This window comes from Crocodylus porosus, unplaced genomic scaffold (assembly GCF_001723895.1).
Source record: "Crocodylus porosus isolate Cpor-Errol unplaced genomic scaffold, CroPor_comp1, whole genome shotgun sequence".
Classification (NCBI taxonomy): Eukaryota; Metazoa; Chordata; order Crocodylia; family Crocodylidae; genus Crocodylus; species Crocodylus porosus.
In genome coordinates this window covers 103,818,530-103,836,175 of record NW_017728931.1, presented here as the reverse complement: position 1 = coordinate 103,836,175, position 17,646 = coordinate 103,818,530, and the positions used below count along the sequence as shown (strand labels likewise).

The window sequence follows — 17,646 nt, the reverse complement described above, 5'->3', positions numbered from 1 at the left end:
CACAGAAGGCCACCAGGTTGGTCTGACAGGACCTGCCTCTAATGAACCCGTGTTGATTGCTCCTAAGCATAATTTCCCTTGCTGGCCCTTCGTGGACATGTGCCAGAATAATTCTCTCAACAAGCTTGCCCAGGATCGAGGTAAGACAAACTGGCCTATAGTTTCCTGGGTCTTCCTTCCTCCCTTTTTTGAAGATGGGAACCACATTGACCCTTTTCCAGTCCTGTGGCACCACACCAGGACACCATGAGTGCTCGAAAAGCTGTGCCAGGGGTCCTGCAATGACCTCAGCTAATTCCCTCAGCACCCTGGGGTGGAGATCATCCGGACCAGATGATTTAAATACATCCAGTCCTGCCAGAACTTCCCTGACTAGATCCTCGCTGACTCTTGGCATGAGGGGGGCCTAACAGCAGGGCTGATCTGGTCCCTGCTCAGGAAAAATGGAGGCAAAGGAGTCGTCAAATAGGTTAGCTTTGTCATCTGGTGTGATAACCAAATTTCCTAGCGTGTCTTGCAGGGGCCCCATGTTACCCAGACCTTCTTTTTGTCCCCTATGCATTAAAAAACGACTTCTTGTTGTCCTTGATCTGGGTAGCTAGTCCCAGTTCCATCTCTGCCTTGGCCTTCCTGACCGCCCCCCTGCAGCCCTGAGCAACCACAGTATAGTTCTCCCTGGTTGTCTCTTCCTGGGAGAGGGGGTGGCAGACCTAAGTTCCCCTCTCTTCCAAGGCAGCAGCAGTCACCCTGAGCTACAAATGAAGACTCCTTTCTTCCTGGTGGCCTCCCCCCATGGTTTTTTTCCCCCTCTTGGTTATCCAGTGTGCCAACTTCAAAAAGAGGGGCACAAAAGGTAGTCCTAGCTTAGGGGGTTAAGGACACTGGACATAAGGAAGATGAGTTCAAGCCCTAGCACTCAGGTTGCCCATATCATGGTCAAGTGCTTTGCTTCATTCTCCCATCCATGCATATAGCTATCTATTGGCTTGGGTCAGACGTCCTACTGAGTCATGCATGCATTATGCTACCAGTGGGAAGTAGTATTCTAAGCAGAGGGAAGCACCTTACTACATGCTAAACATCTCCACTGGAATAAAAGGATAGCCAAATGCTTCTTCTCTAGTCCAGGATCCAGAGTGCAACACACTGAAATGAATAGAAGTGTTATATGGCTCAGTTACGGGGTGGTCGACTGGCTCTCCAATGAAAGTACAATGGAACTGTACATACATACAGGTAAGGGGCATGACACTCTGATCCTGGTCGTGTCAGGGCTTTGCTAGCATCTATACATTGACCAGCTACTGAGTGTAATACAAGTATGCCATTATGGGGTAAAGTCTCCTCCATATCACTACACAGTCTTAGCTCTGCCTCTCTGGAGCTGGCAGGCAATGTTGAGGATACACTCCTTTTTCAGGCCTCCTGATAATTTTTTTTCACATCTCTGTTACAACAACTATCATCAACACCCACTTTACACTCCTCGCTGTACTTACTTGGGGCTCGTTCTGCTCTGTTGCAGTTGCCTGGGCCACACACAGTAATGACAGTGGGTTAACTAAACTCGTACAGATACAGCAGTATATTCCTCACTGCTACCTCCCTCCCTACCCCGAGCTGCGAGGCAAGGTAACAGATTTCCATAAGAGGAGGACAAGCTATGTTGTTACAACTGTGACCACACTAGAGCTTGCACCAGTACCATGATTTTAGTATGAAAAATGCCATCCACTTAATTGAAATCATCCTACTAGTACAAAAAACCCCCCTCTGTGGAGAGCAGGGTTCAGGGAGAGCAGAGTAATGCACTCTGTCTTAGTGTGGAGGCTCAGCGGTTTTGTTTTTTCTTTCTTAAAAACTTAATTAATTTCCCTGCTATGCCTCCTTTTTCTGCTCCAGTGATCTTAGGCATGGATATGATACCGTGATCAATTCAGGAACACCCCCTACCTACCCCTGGTGTCATAGGGGCAGTCATGGATATGGAGCGACCAAGGTGTGGAATGCGTGTGCTAGTCCAAAAAAGGATTTGGACATCTCACCACTTTTTGGGGGCCTCTAGCTCTATAATAGAAATCCTAACAAACATTCAGGGCAGGCCTCAGGGCTCCCTATTTATCACATGGGACCAGTTAGACACAGAAGCTACAAGCTAGCACAATAAACAGGTGGTCCCACTGACTGGGATGCAAGATCTGGAGCAGGGATTCCTATGCATACAATACAAGCCCAAACCTGTAGCCACCTGTCTCCAAAAGAAACAGTCACAGACCCCGCTCCAACCTGCTACAATACCAACCCCAAGATAAGACCAACAGACTGCTTCTGGTTGTCACTTAGCCCCCAGCTTGACACAGCACTACCTCCAATCCCGTCCTGGAAAATGACGACCATCTCAAGGTGGCCATGGGGGGACAAACTTGTCCTGGCTTGTAGTCAGCTCCCACAACCTCAAACGGTATCTCTCAAGCAGCAGGCTACCTAACTCTTATTCTCATCGAAAAATCAAGACTTGCAATAGACCCAAAGCTGTACCCCCTCAGCAATACCTCACAGACCACATCATCACTGGTTCAAATAACATAGACTATAACAGCTCAGGTTCATTCACTGGCTCCTCTACTATCTTCTTCACCATCACCTGCAGTGTCCTTCTGCTGCCTCCTTTGGACAGACTGGGCAATCCCTATGTGAGCAGGACACTGATGAGAGGAAAGCAATCTGACATCAAGTCCAAAATGCGCACAAACCTGTGCCAGAACACTAACCTTTCTAGCTCCACAGGACCTGTTCTTATACAGTGAGAGTCAACATGCATGTGAAACTGAGGAATAAGAAACCATCCTTAGACTGGATTGTATTAAGTATGGTCTAAACAGGGGCTATGGATTATTGGCCCGTTACCTGGGTTAGTTGTTTTGATCCCTGTGCTTCTCTCAGCGTTGCCACCCCTTCCACCTTTTCTGTTCAAATGACTCTATTTGATAGTCTGCCCTCTACATAACTTTTCATAGCATCTGATGAAGTGAGTTCTTGCTCATGAAAGCTTATGCATCTCTGCCTTGGTTAATCTCTAGTTTATACAAGGTACATCTCTACCTTCCTTCTGACTGATCAGGAAGTCAGCTAACCTAGCTGTTAGGAAAAGCTAAGAAGAGGGATTAGTAGACTTAGTTGCCTTCCTTTGGTTACAGAGAAGTGCCTCCCTCCATTAGGGGTGTGCAGAACCCTAAACCTTCTCCTGGAGCTGGGCAGCTAGAGCTAGATCTAATAAAAGACTTGTAGATGCCTAAAGCAGAATTTAGATGGCAAGGCAGCAAGAACTTCCGTTCAGCTGCTGCCTAAACTGCCGTGGTCCTGCCCTGTTTGACTTTAAAGTTTTCCAGGTGGGTGGAGTGCTGCTTCTAGGAATGTCCAGGACTGTCCCAGTTCCAGTAACTTGGTGCCGATTAAGGGTGCAGGCCAGACTGATTATTCTGGTACCTAAATATCCAATGTGTCCAAGTTTCAAACAGTGGCCCAGATTGGCTCTGCTGTAGCCAATTCAATAGTTCATCTGGCTTCTCCATTTTGGACTGCAAAGTAGTGCTCTAGATGCATCCATTTGGTATTCTAAGTCTATGGCCCCTGGAAGATTTTACACTTACGATGTATGTTGATTATGCCATGAAGAATAAAACTGCCATGTGTTCAGGCAATTAGTGGCAGAACAAAACAATCTGTGGAACATTTTTGTGACTGGTTTCCATCTCACCTTAAATTGAGTATGTATCAAGGAAAAGCCTTACCATGAATCTCAATGCAGGCTGCATCATGGGTCTTTAAGTTCACCAGTTACTTTGGGGTGGTGTGGGGACAGTCCTGGCCCCAAGGTGCACATGCTCTAGGTAGCTGGAGACAAGAGACAAGGGAGTTTTAGTTGCTGTGGTGCCTTAGGTACCAGTGAAGGGAGACCTTCCTGACAGCTGCATGGTTCATCTCTGCATGGAGATGAACCACATGGTTTTCAGTGTCAGACAGGGCTGGACCACTGATGGGCTCTTCACATGTTGGCAAGTTGAAAGGATACCACATGAAGCACAGCATCACAGACTGCAACTGCCTGGGGCAACCTTGGAACATCTGGCAAGTGGGGAGCCCAGCATTAGGGACAAAATCCCGGATGTTAGGCTCTCCACCCACCTATCACGCCAACCTCCCATTCTGATTCCCCTCTCTACCTCTGGCTCCTTTCCTTCTCTCCCAATTCTTGATGGTTCTAAGCTGCCTTCCTCCTCCTCCGTCTCCCTGCTCTCAGTTCCTACACTCAGTACCATTGCAGCTCCTCTGACTTCTGAGTGAGAAACGGTAGGAAAGTCCATTTCAGTCTGGGATGCTTCAGGATAGACTGCATGTGATACAGATAGAACTGTCAGGCACTTATGCTGTCCTATGCTAATACATCTCTACTGCCATATGCCATGACAAATTTGGGGGACTTCATATAGGGATGGTATAAAGCACATCCCTGACATTACAGCAAACCCTGCTTCATTCTCCTCACCAAAATCAAGCTGTAGCTCTAAAGCCTGGGGACACAGGACTTCATAAAAGTGTTATGACATTCCCACCTGGAATGGAAAGTTTCAGCCCAAATGATTAAAGTTTGGCAAAATCATGAGTAAATAATAGCATGTGTCAGGCATCACTACCTTTCCTTTTCCTCCTATAACTGAAGTAATTGTTTAATTGCTAAAACCACCACTTGTATTCTAGGGCAGTGGTCTCCAAAGTGGGGTGCGCATGATGATCCATTGGGGTGCGGGAAGAAAATATTAGAACTTCTATTTATATTTATGTAAATATACATATATTGGGGGTGCGTGCTCAAAAATTTTTTACTGATAGGGGTGTGCAATCAAAAAAGTTTGGAGACCACTGTTCTAGGAAGCAGATGAGCAAATCATAGGTTATTGTACCTTTAAAGCAGTTGCAAGTGATGCACAAACTACTTATGTAAAGCTTTTACTCAGATGTTAAAACACAACAACAGATGCTTTATTTTCAAGGACTGGGTGCTGGTGGATGATGAACAGTATTGGGAGGGGTATGGGGTAGGGAGTGTTTGCTTTTTAATTGTCTCTTAGCAGAGGGGACATTAATCACTTCTTGACATACATAGCTTTGTTATAACTTTTTAAAAAGCCTTAAATTGACATTGTTTGTTATGACTTATTTGGAGATTTGCAGTATATTAACATATTTTCCACACTTGACCCAGTTTGCAAAGACGACTATATATGTCTTTTGAGTCTGTAGCTTGGATTACAAGAAAAAAAATAATTAGAATATGGCATTTGTCTGAGAATTACTTGCCAGCTCTATTTAGGAACTGAAACACATTTATTAAAATCAGTAATCCATCACAAGTTGAAGCTTATAGAAGATTTCTTATGATTCTTAATTTTTTTCTAGATCCAATATGTGTCAGTAAAGAGATTATTCTAAGGACTTATGTTTGAAATAACTTGTCAGCATGCTAAGATGATGAATGTGATTACAAAAAAATCGATAGAAGAAATCTTGGCACAACACTTGATTCCTTGGATTATATTTTAAAATGTCTGTCAATCAGTTTACTTTAAAAGGAACAGTTAGTTCAAGGGGTTGGGGTGGCAAAGGAACATTTCTTTCTGCTTTTACATAAGCAATATAGTAGAACATATTGGGCTGTAAAAAATGTTGGGTTTGTATGGAGGTATTTTAAAAGTGAGATCAGTACTCATACATGTCACAGGAAAAAAAAAATCAACAACACGAACTTGTGTAAGGCTATGAGGCATTTTTCTAGAGCAGAAGCTGGAGAAGTAGCAGACAAAAGCATTGAGATTACTTATACCCTTGCTGTGTGCCAATATTATAGTGAAGAGAGGGAATATAAAGTAAGAGGATTAGGAAATGGGGTTAGGAAGCAGCCATAAGATCAAAATTAACCTCCCTGGCACTTGCACCCCAAGGGATTAAGAAAAGAAAAATTATTTTGTCTGTGTATATTCCATGTTTCTGGAACAGAAGATGAGGGAATTATCCAACATGCAGTCCATATCTGTGCTGTTGAACCAGTTGGGCAAAGTTGGAAGTTTATGTCACTGGAAGACAGTGCCTTGGCAAGACATAGTAAGTAAGCAGATGCCCACACCCCTTGGACGATTATGTCTTCTATTTAAGAATGAACTTAGTACTGTTTTTTCAATTGCAACTCAATACCTAAAGGTTTCAGAGATCCGATGTATGTAGGTTTGCTATCATAAATAAAAATATATTTGGTAGAAATCAGCAGGTACTGCACATATGTAACTTTTTCTTATAATCTAATTACAAAATATACCATTTAAACCATGAGTACTTGTACAAATATAGGATTTGAAACAAAATTGAAACTGTCACAGTAATTTAGGTGATTAAAACTACACATAGGTAATTTTCATTGCATACTCACATGTAATGAATCTCACAGTGCTATGCTTCCTACCTAGAAATAGCAAACATACAAATATGACAAGTAAGAGAGAAAGAGAACTGTGTAAGCTTAGTGGGGAATAAATTTGATTCACAAAACAAGCTCTGCTGTTGCCTTATGAATTATTCATGCAAGTGGCTGACCCTTTGAATTAAGGAGGCACAGTCTGCATAGCTCTAGAAGGAGAAGAGGTCAAGTGGAAAAGGGGATTTAACCGAATGAACACATTGGCACAATTTTAGAAGACAAATTGTGCATTGGCTTAGTTTGACTGATTCAGGTTAGTTCACCCATACTTGAAATTTCATTTGTAGGGGACAAAAATAGACAGAAACATGAATAAATCTGCCACACTTTTAGCAATCCACGTGCTAGTCTGTCTCTCGAGAAAGGCCATCAGTTTCACTGTGCCTTAGCTCAGCATGAATGGTAGGTGCTTCATTCCTTTACATTTTAGATCTTCCTAAATCTAGATTAGGTTGGCTTTATCTTTTTATATACTACCTTTTTATACACTACTTAACATTCTGCCTCTCCTCCTAGAGAAATCCTGCACTGCTGGGTGGAGCTGACTGAATAACAGTGGGTGCATCTACATGAGTTGTTTACTGTGCAGCTGCCTAATTAGGTCTGCAGTAAAGTCTCAGCATCTACACACGTGGCCCTATTAGGCTGCAGGAAACTAACTCCACTGCAGGTTAGTACTTGTAAACACAAGTACTATGTATGGCAGTGTTCTTTAGCGTTCAGCAACACACATGCTGATGCTGACAGGGCTGGCTGGGGCATGAGGGTGCTTCAGTGCAGAGGTTGCCCGAAGGCTAGCCCTACTCTGGAGCACCCTTGTTCCTCAGCCAGCCCCTCTGCAGTAAGTTGAGCAGAGCTGGAGTGGCCCCAGACTTGCAGGCTGATCCTCTGGACCCCCTGCCAGCCAGGACTGCTCTGACTTGGATCAATATGCTGCAGTCCCAGGGGTAAATGTGGTACCCAGGAGCAATGAACTCTGGCTCATATTGCGCCGGAGTTTATTGTGTTGCATTAATTTCACGTGAAGACATGCCTAGTGACTTCTAAAAGGAAACGCTTCCTTTTGTTGCAGGAAAGAGGTAATGTTTAGATCCAAGATTGGCCAATAAATCTGGAAGATGGAGACAAAGTCCAGTAAATCATTTTCTTCTGAAGTTATACAGCCTGTCAATGTGTTAGTACCTTTATTTCTCTGGGGTCTGAATGCTGAGTTTGCTGTGACCTTAGAAATTTTCTTTATTACCTATTTGTTGCCAGGCACTCTTCACATAAGGTATAGAAAAGCCTCTTCCAATGATTCAAATAGCTCTAAGCCCAAGCAGATTTTTCTTCACTTGTCTTTAGTTTTCTATTGGAATTAAATCCTTTCCCCTGTAGATGCCATGGCATGGATTAAACTGTGTTTTTTCCTAAAATTTAAAACCAACTGTACCAAAGTGAGAAGTTTATCATTACTTGAGAAGTTCCTCACTAAAACTAGATCTACTTCAGCATCTTTCATTTTTACTGGACACTGTGGGACTAATTTCAATCTAGACTTACAGTACAAATTAAAAGGCTCCTAGATGCTTAAAGATAGTTAAAGGGCCACACTGACATTACTTCCGGCTTAGCTAATGCTTACTGGTTCTAGATCCTAAGAGACAGCAAAGAATTGAGCAGCTGAGAGCAAAGGCACAAGCAGATGGTACAAAACCCATCATGGATAAGGGCAAGTAACTAGGGACCTTGAATCTTTCAACTATTCAAGACTGCGGGACCTAAACCTGTTCAGCCTTCACAAGAGAAAGCTGAGGGGGGACCTGGTGACTATCTATAAACTCACTAGGGGGGACCAGCAGGGTTTGGGAGAGACCTTGTTTCCCCTAGCGCCCCCTGGCATGACAAGGAATAATGGACAGAAATTATTGGAGAGTAGGTTTAGATTAGACATCCGCAAGAACTACTTCACAGTTAGGGTGGCTAGGAGCTGGAACCAACTTCCAAGGGAAGTGGTGCTGGCTCCTACCCTGGGGATCTTTAAGAAGAGGCTTGATGCCTACCTGGCTGGGATCATTTGAGCCCAGTTTTTCTCCTGCCCAGACGGGGGGTCGGACTTGAAGATCTACAAGGTCCCTTCCGACCCTACTTCTATGATTCTATGATTCATAACCACGGGAGAAGCCATCAGCTGAGAGTAAATTAGTAAAACAGGAAGCTGATCTGCTATAAAAGTGGAAGAGTAGAGAAGAGAGCAAGTGGCAGAATTTATAAAATCTTGGGTATTAACAATGCAGTGTTTACTGTATGTTGCAGCGTTCTAAGTACAGATTGGAATATTTATATTTATTTTTGCAATGCCGTAGGTAAAAACAATGCCAAGTACAGATGTTATTCTCATAAAAAGTCTCATTTCAAAACAAATGTTTTTCTATTCCCCACAAAAAGTTAAAATTACATGCAGATATATGAAGATTAATCACTTAAGATGCACAATTATATATCAGAAGACTTTTGTTAAAATAAAAACATATATTGAACTACATCATTATAACAATGCAATTACACAGAACTAGAAAACTGACTCAGTAGTAAAATATAAAAATCTACAATTATAAATATAAATTTGGTCCATGGAATCACTATAGAAGTATTTACAGTAAGTATCAGTTTACTAGTCTAAGTGTTTACTGAAGTCTTAAAATGCTGAATATTATAGAGAACATAATTTTATTTACATTCTACTATATTAAAAGTTATATTTCTAGCAAATGCAAGGATTGCTATAAATACAGCAAGTAAATCAGATACTAAAAACATGACCTTTATTTGTCATTGAGAACTCTCTAACATCTATAAATATGATAATTTTTAAGTTAAAAGTAAAGCCAGACAAATTGGAAACTAATACTGAAAAAACATACCACAAGTCAGTTCTTAGAAACACTGTAAAATTCAATCAAGTTAGTCTGGACGTAACAAGAAATCTTCCCAAAAAAGGCACACATTGTTAATGGTGTAAGTTCGGCAGTAAAGTCATATGCAACAGAAATAAAGGTTGCTTGAACAAGGGAAATGAACAGATTATATAATAATTGGGCAGCTCCCTCCTCCCCCGTGTAATATAAAAAAGAAAACAACAACGGTGGTGTGTGCATGTGCGTGTATACATATGAATGTATGTGCATGCATGTGTGTGTTTTGAGTTAGTTAAACCAAAGATTCTAAGCTTTCAGCTGCATTTCCATCAGGTAAAGCTGTGCCATTACTGTCCATAGAAGCAGAAGGATTTTCTTCTTGCCTTGTGCTAACAAGACTGAGGATAGCTTTATACAGAAACTGGTACTGCTCCTACAGAAAAAAGAGGGTATGTTCAATGTATTGTTCTAAATAATAATGCTAGATCATCTTGCAATACTGTTACACCAAATTAATTTGAAGTGACATATCAACTGCTATGGTATATGTGTCCCTGCAGTTTACAAAGTCACTCATTGGCTGATGTATTAATTTTGTGACAAATAGCCCCACCTGCCTAGTGTAGACCTCATTATCAATGGATGCTGTGCATGTGCTTCAAGTGAGAAAAAAAATCCCTGTACATTTGTTTTTTTAATGTATGGGGTGAAATCCTAGCCTCCATGTAACTAATGACAACGTTTCCAATTAAATTGTGCCAAAAGTTCACTTTGATAACAAGTGTTCTCTTTGTCACACCACCAACTCTGGAGTAAAGTCAGTAGCGTAACAATGGATGAGGTCAATGGGGCACAAGGCCCAGGTGTTAAGAAGATGGGGCACTAGAAGGGAGTGGGGCAAGGGGGATGACACTTCACCCCCCTACCCTGTATCCCTCTGCTATCCTGCACCTTCTCTGCTCTGGCATCTGCAAGGACAGAGAAGCAGCAGGAGGACTTGGTGGAAGAGTGGCTGGAGGTTTTCTGCTGGGGGTGAAGGAAGATGCCCCTCTCTTTATTGCCACCAAAAGCCAGTGTTTTTTTGGCAGCTTGATATACACATCAGTGGCAAAAAGGGGGGTAATATCTTCTCCTCCCCTCCCGTAACGGCTCCACTGCATGTTTCTGCTGCTGCCAGACCTGGAGCCAGGAAACAGTTAACACACTAAAGCTGCACTTGTATTGTCCCAACATCAAACTATGCTAAAGTTACCACATACAGAGATAAAAATATGCAGAGATTTTGCTCATTTACTTACAATATCTGTGAAAACTCCAGGCCTCATCAAATTAATCATCTTCGCTACCTGATAGACATCCACAGAGCTTTCATTTTCCAGTTGATGCATAAGCGTTGTTAGTGCACAGAAGGTCCCTGCTGTCACCCCTCCGTGCCTTTGGAAAGTAAAAAATTAAAAAAAATATTTGGGTGAACTGGGGTAGCTTGTCACAGGAATATGCAGAAGCCCCCTGAATCTCTACAGTGTCTTTCTGTGCTGTGCCTCAGGCCCCCTCTACACAAGAAGATAAGGGAGCAATGGAATCTAATTTTCAATTCACAAAATTGCACTTCCTGCCATGCCACACCTGCAAGGCAGAAGGCACACTTGTAAGATTATGCATAAGAGCCCACTGTGCCTTATTGCTGGTGCAGAGGGAACCCAATCCCAGGCTCCTCCTGCACTGGCAAGTTCCTGCAATGGGAGCCTATACACCCCAGCTGAGGGGCTCCCACCCACGGCCCTTGAGGCTGGAGGGCTGTCAGTGCAGTGACCTCCCTGCTCCAAGGGAAACCGGTGGGGCAAGGAAATGCACAGGACTGGAGGATCTCAGCAGGGTCCTGGTAGGTACATATATTGTAAATATATCAATAAAGCATTTTGTTCAACTGATACCTGTGTGTGTGTGTATATCTCAGTAGCTTTTCATTTTAATTGCAGATTTTGGAGGTTTTAATCAGAGAATTTGTGTGTGTGTGTGTGTGTGTGTGTACTGGTATCAGAGAGTGAGCCCTAGAGGGGGTATCAGAGAGTGATCCCTAGGGCTCAGGCAAGCAGGAACCCCCTGGGCCCTGGGGATCACAGCTGCCATAATTCTTAGGGCCTGGGGGTTTTAAGCTGGGCATGGTGCAAACCTGCAGCTGGGAGCCCTGACATCTGACGCTGCTCCCAGCTGCAGGGGAAACCTTGTTACCCATGCAAATTAAAGCTCAATAGCAACTAGCTATAAAGTTAGTACACATTTTCAAGGTCTACTTTATAACTGGTTGGAGCTTTTTATTGTGTTATAGCTATTTTGCATGTGTAGCTGGTCTCCAGTTAACTAGTTAATTGATTTCTTGTATTTTTAATTGTACAATACCTGTAATGTGTAAAGCAGGCCTCAGAAGTGCAGCACAGAAGGAGGTAGTGACTATGATGTCTTTAAATTAGCTTTGTACCCTTCTAATGCTCCATTGCTCCCACCATAACTTAAAGAGCCCTGCTGGCTCCTCTGAAAGCCTGATGGCTGTTTTCCACAATGCCTGAAGAGAGGGAACCATTTCACAGTTGGAACAAGGTTCTTTAGGTCCTCCTGACACTGCTACCACTTTTCTCCATAGTTAAGGAGACAGAGCAGGTGAGAAGTCATATCTAAATAGCATATTTATTTCTATCTATAATTAAAAAATGAAATAAAATCATTTAAGCTTGACTGCATGAGGTTATGAAAAACTAAGAATCAAAAAAGGCTATGCTTGATATCTAGTTCAGTGTTTGTCTTGCTGATGCAACTCAGGTGAAACAAAAACCTATACAACAGTTCTGCTGCTTGTGTTATCTATTTCATGTAGAGGCTCTGGGTTTGGTTTCAATGCCTCAGACTCATGAAAGGCAAACATGGATGTGAAGGGAGAATGCCAACATATTCAGTATCCAAAGAAAATTGAAAGTTATAAATCTTACTCGTCATGCACAATCATGGGCCCATCTCTGTTAGAAGTTTCTTCTTTGATGATACTTATAAGTTCAAATGTTTTGCTAATTGGACTGTCTGGATTAGGCCATCTGGGACACTGAAAATGCCTCACTTCAAGAACATAGTCATCCTGAAAATAAAAATTGGAATGCATCAAGAACTTCAAAGAATAGACTGTCTTTATACTAGTGTCTTGGGAGAACAGTGTACATTGCCCATAATCAATTTCACAAAAAACCCTCATCTTTCAAATTTTTCTTTTCTTTAAATTAACAAGGACCTGTTTCTTTCTGTGAGCTAGTAGACGCTTCAAAATAAGACAGCAAAAAGATTATTTGTCTTTCAAGTGTTGTATATTGATTCCTACATTATAGCCTAAGGGCTGCATCAGTTTACTGCATCAGTTTGCAGTTCTCCAGTATCCCAGGGGACACTGCTCTCAGGTAGACTAGCTCTCATCCAACTGGGAACAGCCAGGCTAGAGATGGATATGGGGTGAGTGGGGAGAAAAGGAAAAGGGGTGAAATGGGGTATGGAATCCAGGGGGAGGGGAGCAGGATTGGAGGGGGGAAGAGGAGGAGTAGGGGGAAGATGCAGTGGGTATGTGGGAACCGCCAGGCTGCTGCCTCCCAATTCTACCCCCCAAACTGTTTTTTCTACCCCCAAACACTTCCCTGACACCCAAACTTCTCCATGGCCCCCATTGCCCCTCCATCCAAGATCACTAACCTGCCTCCCCCAACCAGACTGAAAGTGTGGGGTGTAGGGACCCCAGGAGGAGGCAGGGAGGGGAAACCCGCCCATAAGCAGAGGTCCCTGCACACTGCACTGCCCCAGTGCACCCAGGTCCAGCCCTTGCCAGGTCCTGAAACTGAAAGGGAAGCAGGAGGAGGGGCACGGGTCGCAGGGAGCTGCCAGGCAGCTGCAGGGCCCATTGGGACTGGATCCAGGTACAGGGATGGCATGGGCTGCAGGAAGCAGGCAAGGAGGGGGGGACCTCTCCCTGCAGCTGCCAACACTACTCATGGGCTGACTGGGGGAGGCAGGGCAGTGATCTGGAGTGGGCCTGCAATCCAGGGATGAAGGGGCTGATTGCAGGGGGTGGGTGGAGGGCATGAGCCAAGCAGCATGAGGGGGCTTTCTCCCTCTGCCCCATACTGTGGCTAGAAAGCCAGCAAACAGAGCAGGCATAGAGCACACCTGCACCTCCTGGCACACCCAGGTTCTTCAGTCCTCTGTCAGCATTTTGTGTGGTGTATATTGGAAAGGATATTAACCCTGAAAGTGTGATTGATCACTAGTACTAGTTAACCTTAACATGGACTAACACTCCTTAGAATCAGCACTTGCTAACCATAATGTACTCTCTTACCCCTAGCATATTCTTTTTAAATACTAAAACCTTTAATGCTTAACATAAACTAAGTTTAACAAATCAAACTCTCTAAGCGTACAACTTTAATTATATTACCTGTGTAGCTTCTAAAATAAAATCTTGGATTATGAGTTTTTCCTCATTAGACAGACACTTGTGTTCTTCAGCAATCATAGTCACTTTAAAGCTCTCACAGTTTATAGGTTCATCTTTGTTTGGCCAGTAAACAAATTCATCTTCAGCCTAAAAAAACAGCCACAAAGTTAGATAATTAGCATACAGTGGTACTGAGTCCAGGCCATGAACCATATGCAGTGTGAGGGGCTGGGGTTAGCATGTGGTGTTGGTCCAGTAACCCATGGATCAGATTACACAGCTCCACCAAGTCTCCTTGAATAAGGACCTCAGGATTTGACCCACAATTAATTATAGCATTTGATTTCTTGTATTTTTAATTAATGTTTTTAGCATCCTTTTAAAATAGTCTTTATAGCCATGTTTCCCATGAGAATAGTACTATGAACAGGATGGATCAAACAACAGCAATCAGTCATACATCTTACCATGTTCTGACTATCAGGAAGCATGACTATTAGCTGGGCGTTATGGTCCCATATCATTCTCCAGAAATCCTTGATGGTATGTAACAAGGGATGCTGGGTGATAATGAATTCATTACTTTGATAATAACCCTGCAAAACAAAACAAAAGAAGACAGACAAAAATCAGATTCAGAAATGATATCCAATACTATATGCAGAGGAAACTTTTTTCATACAAAGACTGATGTTTAAATAAAATAGGAGTCATTTTGGCTTTTCCTTCATGTGGATGTTAGTCAGAGAAGTCAATCTATGTTAAATGGAAATGGAGAAAAGCACATATAGAAAAAAAAGAATTCAAGCTTCCAAAAAGGAAAAAAACCAACAATTGTAAGCAATGGGGAATTAAAGGGAACTGCCACCTCTAAATGAAAATGCATATAGCTCAGTCATGTGCAGATTGCTCTTCACTGTGCAGGCTCCTAAAAGTGTTGGTGCCATGCAGGAAAAAAGAGTTCCTGGCAGCTCCATGAAGTTCTCTGACACTTCCCTAATTTATGAAAGGCATCCCAGACACCTCTGCGAGTCCCAGTTATTGAGAGTGGCAGATCCTTCTGTCTCTCTCTCACATGCCTGGAGAAATGTCATACAGAAACAGAACTGCAGGCTCTGAACAGTGTTTCTCCTTCAAGGATTGACTCCTCCCAGCTAAAAAGACACTGCTCCTGTAAATTATTTATACGCAGCCAATACTGCAATATTGTAGCCATGATGGTCCAAAAAATATGAGAAAAGCATAATTCATTTGGTAATATTTTCTAATGGAGTAATTTCATGGTTGGGAGAGATGTTAGACAGGCTTTCAGGCACCAAATGCCCTCCTCTTTAGTCTGGGACAGAAGCTGCAACAGCCTAAGCTAAGTGCCAGTGGATGCATCTACATGAGATGTTTACTGCAGAGCCACCTAATTAGCTCTGCAGTAAAGTCTCAACATCTGCATGTGTAGCCCTATTAGGCCACAAGGAAATAATTAACTCTGCTGTAGGTTAGTACTTGTAAATACAAGTACTATCCTGAGGCTGCATTCTTTAGTGAGCAGCAACCCACATGCAGATGCTGATGGGACTGGCTGGGGCACGAGGGTGCTTCAGTGCAGGACTGCCTGCTGGCTAGCTCTGTACTGGAGCACCCTTGTTCCCAAGCCAACCCCTCTACAGCTTGTTAAGCCAGGTCAGAGTAGCCCCAGGCTGGCAGGCTGACCCCCTGGAGCTCCCTGCTAGCCAGGGCTGCTCTGACCTGGCTTAACATGCTGCAGTCTTGGGTGCATGTGCGAACGCAGCATCCCAGAGGAATAAACTGCCATGTGATATGTGCCTGAGTTTATTGCTCTGTGATAAGACCACTTCAAAGAGAAGACGACCGTTATCACCTATAGAGAACAGTGAAATTAGAAAAGGGAGAAGGTAGGTTGTAACCAGCCATAAAACCATTCTGTGTGTTAAATTCATGATGTTTGTTGTCCAATAAAGTTGTAATTTTTGTTGCAAGCCCATATTCTAAAGTCATTGTGTGGTTTCCCTTGAGTACACGGACTTTGAGGTCAGAGATGGAGTGGCTCTTCAGTGAAGTGTTCTCACCCTGGTGAGTGAGTGTTTGTCGTGTTATCATGTTTTTTCTGTGAGAGTTCATTCTGGAGCATTGTAGGTGTACAGTTTCACCCACATGGTGAAACACAGGACATTTCTTGTATTGGATTAGGTATGACATGTTTTGTGATGAGCCTGGGCAACAAAAATAATTATTCTTCCTGACACTTGGCTTAGGCTGTACCTACTTTTTTTGTAAACTTGAGGAAGGGCATTTGTGCCCGAAACCCTAATCTGTTCTCTCTCCCAAATATACAGTTGGTTCAATAATAGGTATTACCAAACAAACCTAGCTTCTTGCATTACAACTAAGGCTTTCTCTTCTTCTTGCTCCCCATTCACTATCCTCAGTGCCAGAGTAGTGCCCAAGAACAGAGGGACTACAAAGAGAAACAACACGACAGAACAGGAGAAACAGGAAGAGGGAGATGGCACACTGCATGCCCTGTGTATCACTCAGAGAGCGTGAGAAGAGCTATGACCCCCTCCACTAACACACATACCTCATCTGTGTTATAATTAGGGCTTTATTACACAATAATTTTAGGTGGCTCCCAGCACTATTAACTTCCAGATTGTCTATACATTAACACCTGAAACTAGTTTTAAGTACACCTCTCCAAGGCAGGTTTATCTCTGATCTGTGTTACCCAGCTCATGTTCCATTAATGCATACCCACTCCCCAGAGATGAGTTGCCCAAGTTGCAGTCCTCCAGCATCCCAGGATGCAGTGTCCCCTCTCCCACCTGCCTGCTCTGTGTAGACAAATTTTATACTCCGTGAACTCTACGGCTCAGGGGGTGGTTCTGGCACAAAGCCAACTCCTCCTCTCATGTCTGGGGATGCAACCCTAGGCATGCAGAACACATGTCAGCTACCCATGTCACAGAGTACAGACAGGTCCAGGAGTGGGGTCCAGAGTGGGTGGTGGGAGCAACAAGGTAGGAAGCTAAATCAAGTTCCCAACAGCTGGGGCTTCCTTCATGGGGCAAGGGCAGTTGCTCCCCAAAAGTGCCTTCCTTCACTGCTCCCATATCCCAGTCACCCCAAAAGCATGAACAGCATCCCCACACCCCAATCCCAATTTATTAAAACATGAGACTTTATTTAATTCTTTTTTTTTTTAAATTCTTTTTATTTTATCCTTCACTGGCTGACTTCCATCATTTCACTACCCCTTCCCTACCCCCATTTCCTTTCCACCTCCCTTTTCATTACCCACCCTATCCCATTAACTCTCTGCCTCCCAGTTTCATGCCCCACTCTCCTCAATCCATATCTCGTACCCCCGCACCTACAGCAGTGACAGAAGCCTGTCCTGGCTCACCAGCCCCATGGTGGCAACTCACAGCTATAGGTCCTAGTCAGACCCCTGCTCGCCAGCCTTCTAGTGGCGAGTCACAGCTGTGCAGGTGGGGGACAGTCAGAGACAGTTTTTAGTAGGGATGCACCGATAGAGATTTTGGGGGCTGATACGGATAGCTGATATTTAAGGAGGCATATCGGCTGATACTGATCTGATATCCGATACAGCTGCCTCCAACTGGTAAGTCCGTTGTGGTGGAAGGGGAAGGGGGAGGGAAGGGGCGTGGGGTGGCAGATCAATGCCCCCTATGGTGAGGGAGGGGGCAGGGGCAGGTGCTGCCCAGGTAGATGGG

At 43.5% G+C, this 17,646-nt stretch overlaps 1 protein-coding gene across 1 annotated transcript in view; it reads right to left on the bottom strand.

The window, feature by feature from the left end:
• Positions 1-8,826: 8,826 nt before the first annotated feature.
• PTPRZ1 (protein tyrosine phosphatase, receptor type Z1) overlaps positions 8,827-17,646 on the bottom strand; it is a 165,868-nt gene continuing 157,048 nt past the window's right edge. Inside the window, exons 27-31 of the mRNA XM_019543956.1 lie at positions 14,362-14,490; positions 13,895-14,041; positions 12,411-12,553; positions 10,725-10,860; positions 8,827-9,859 (exon numbers count right to left, since the gene is read on the bottom strand). Coding sequence (XP_019399501.1) covers positions 9,719-9,859; positions 10,725-10,860; positions 12,411-12,553; positions 13,895-14,041; positions 14,362-14,490 — 696 coding nt within the window. The 3' untranslated portion in view covers positions 8,827-9,718. The remainder of the gene's footprint in view (positions 9,860-10,724; positions 10,861-12,410; positions 12,554-13,894; positions 14,042-14,361; positions 14,491-17,646) is intronic.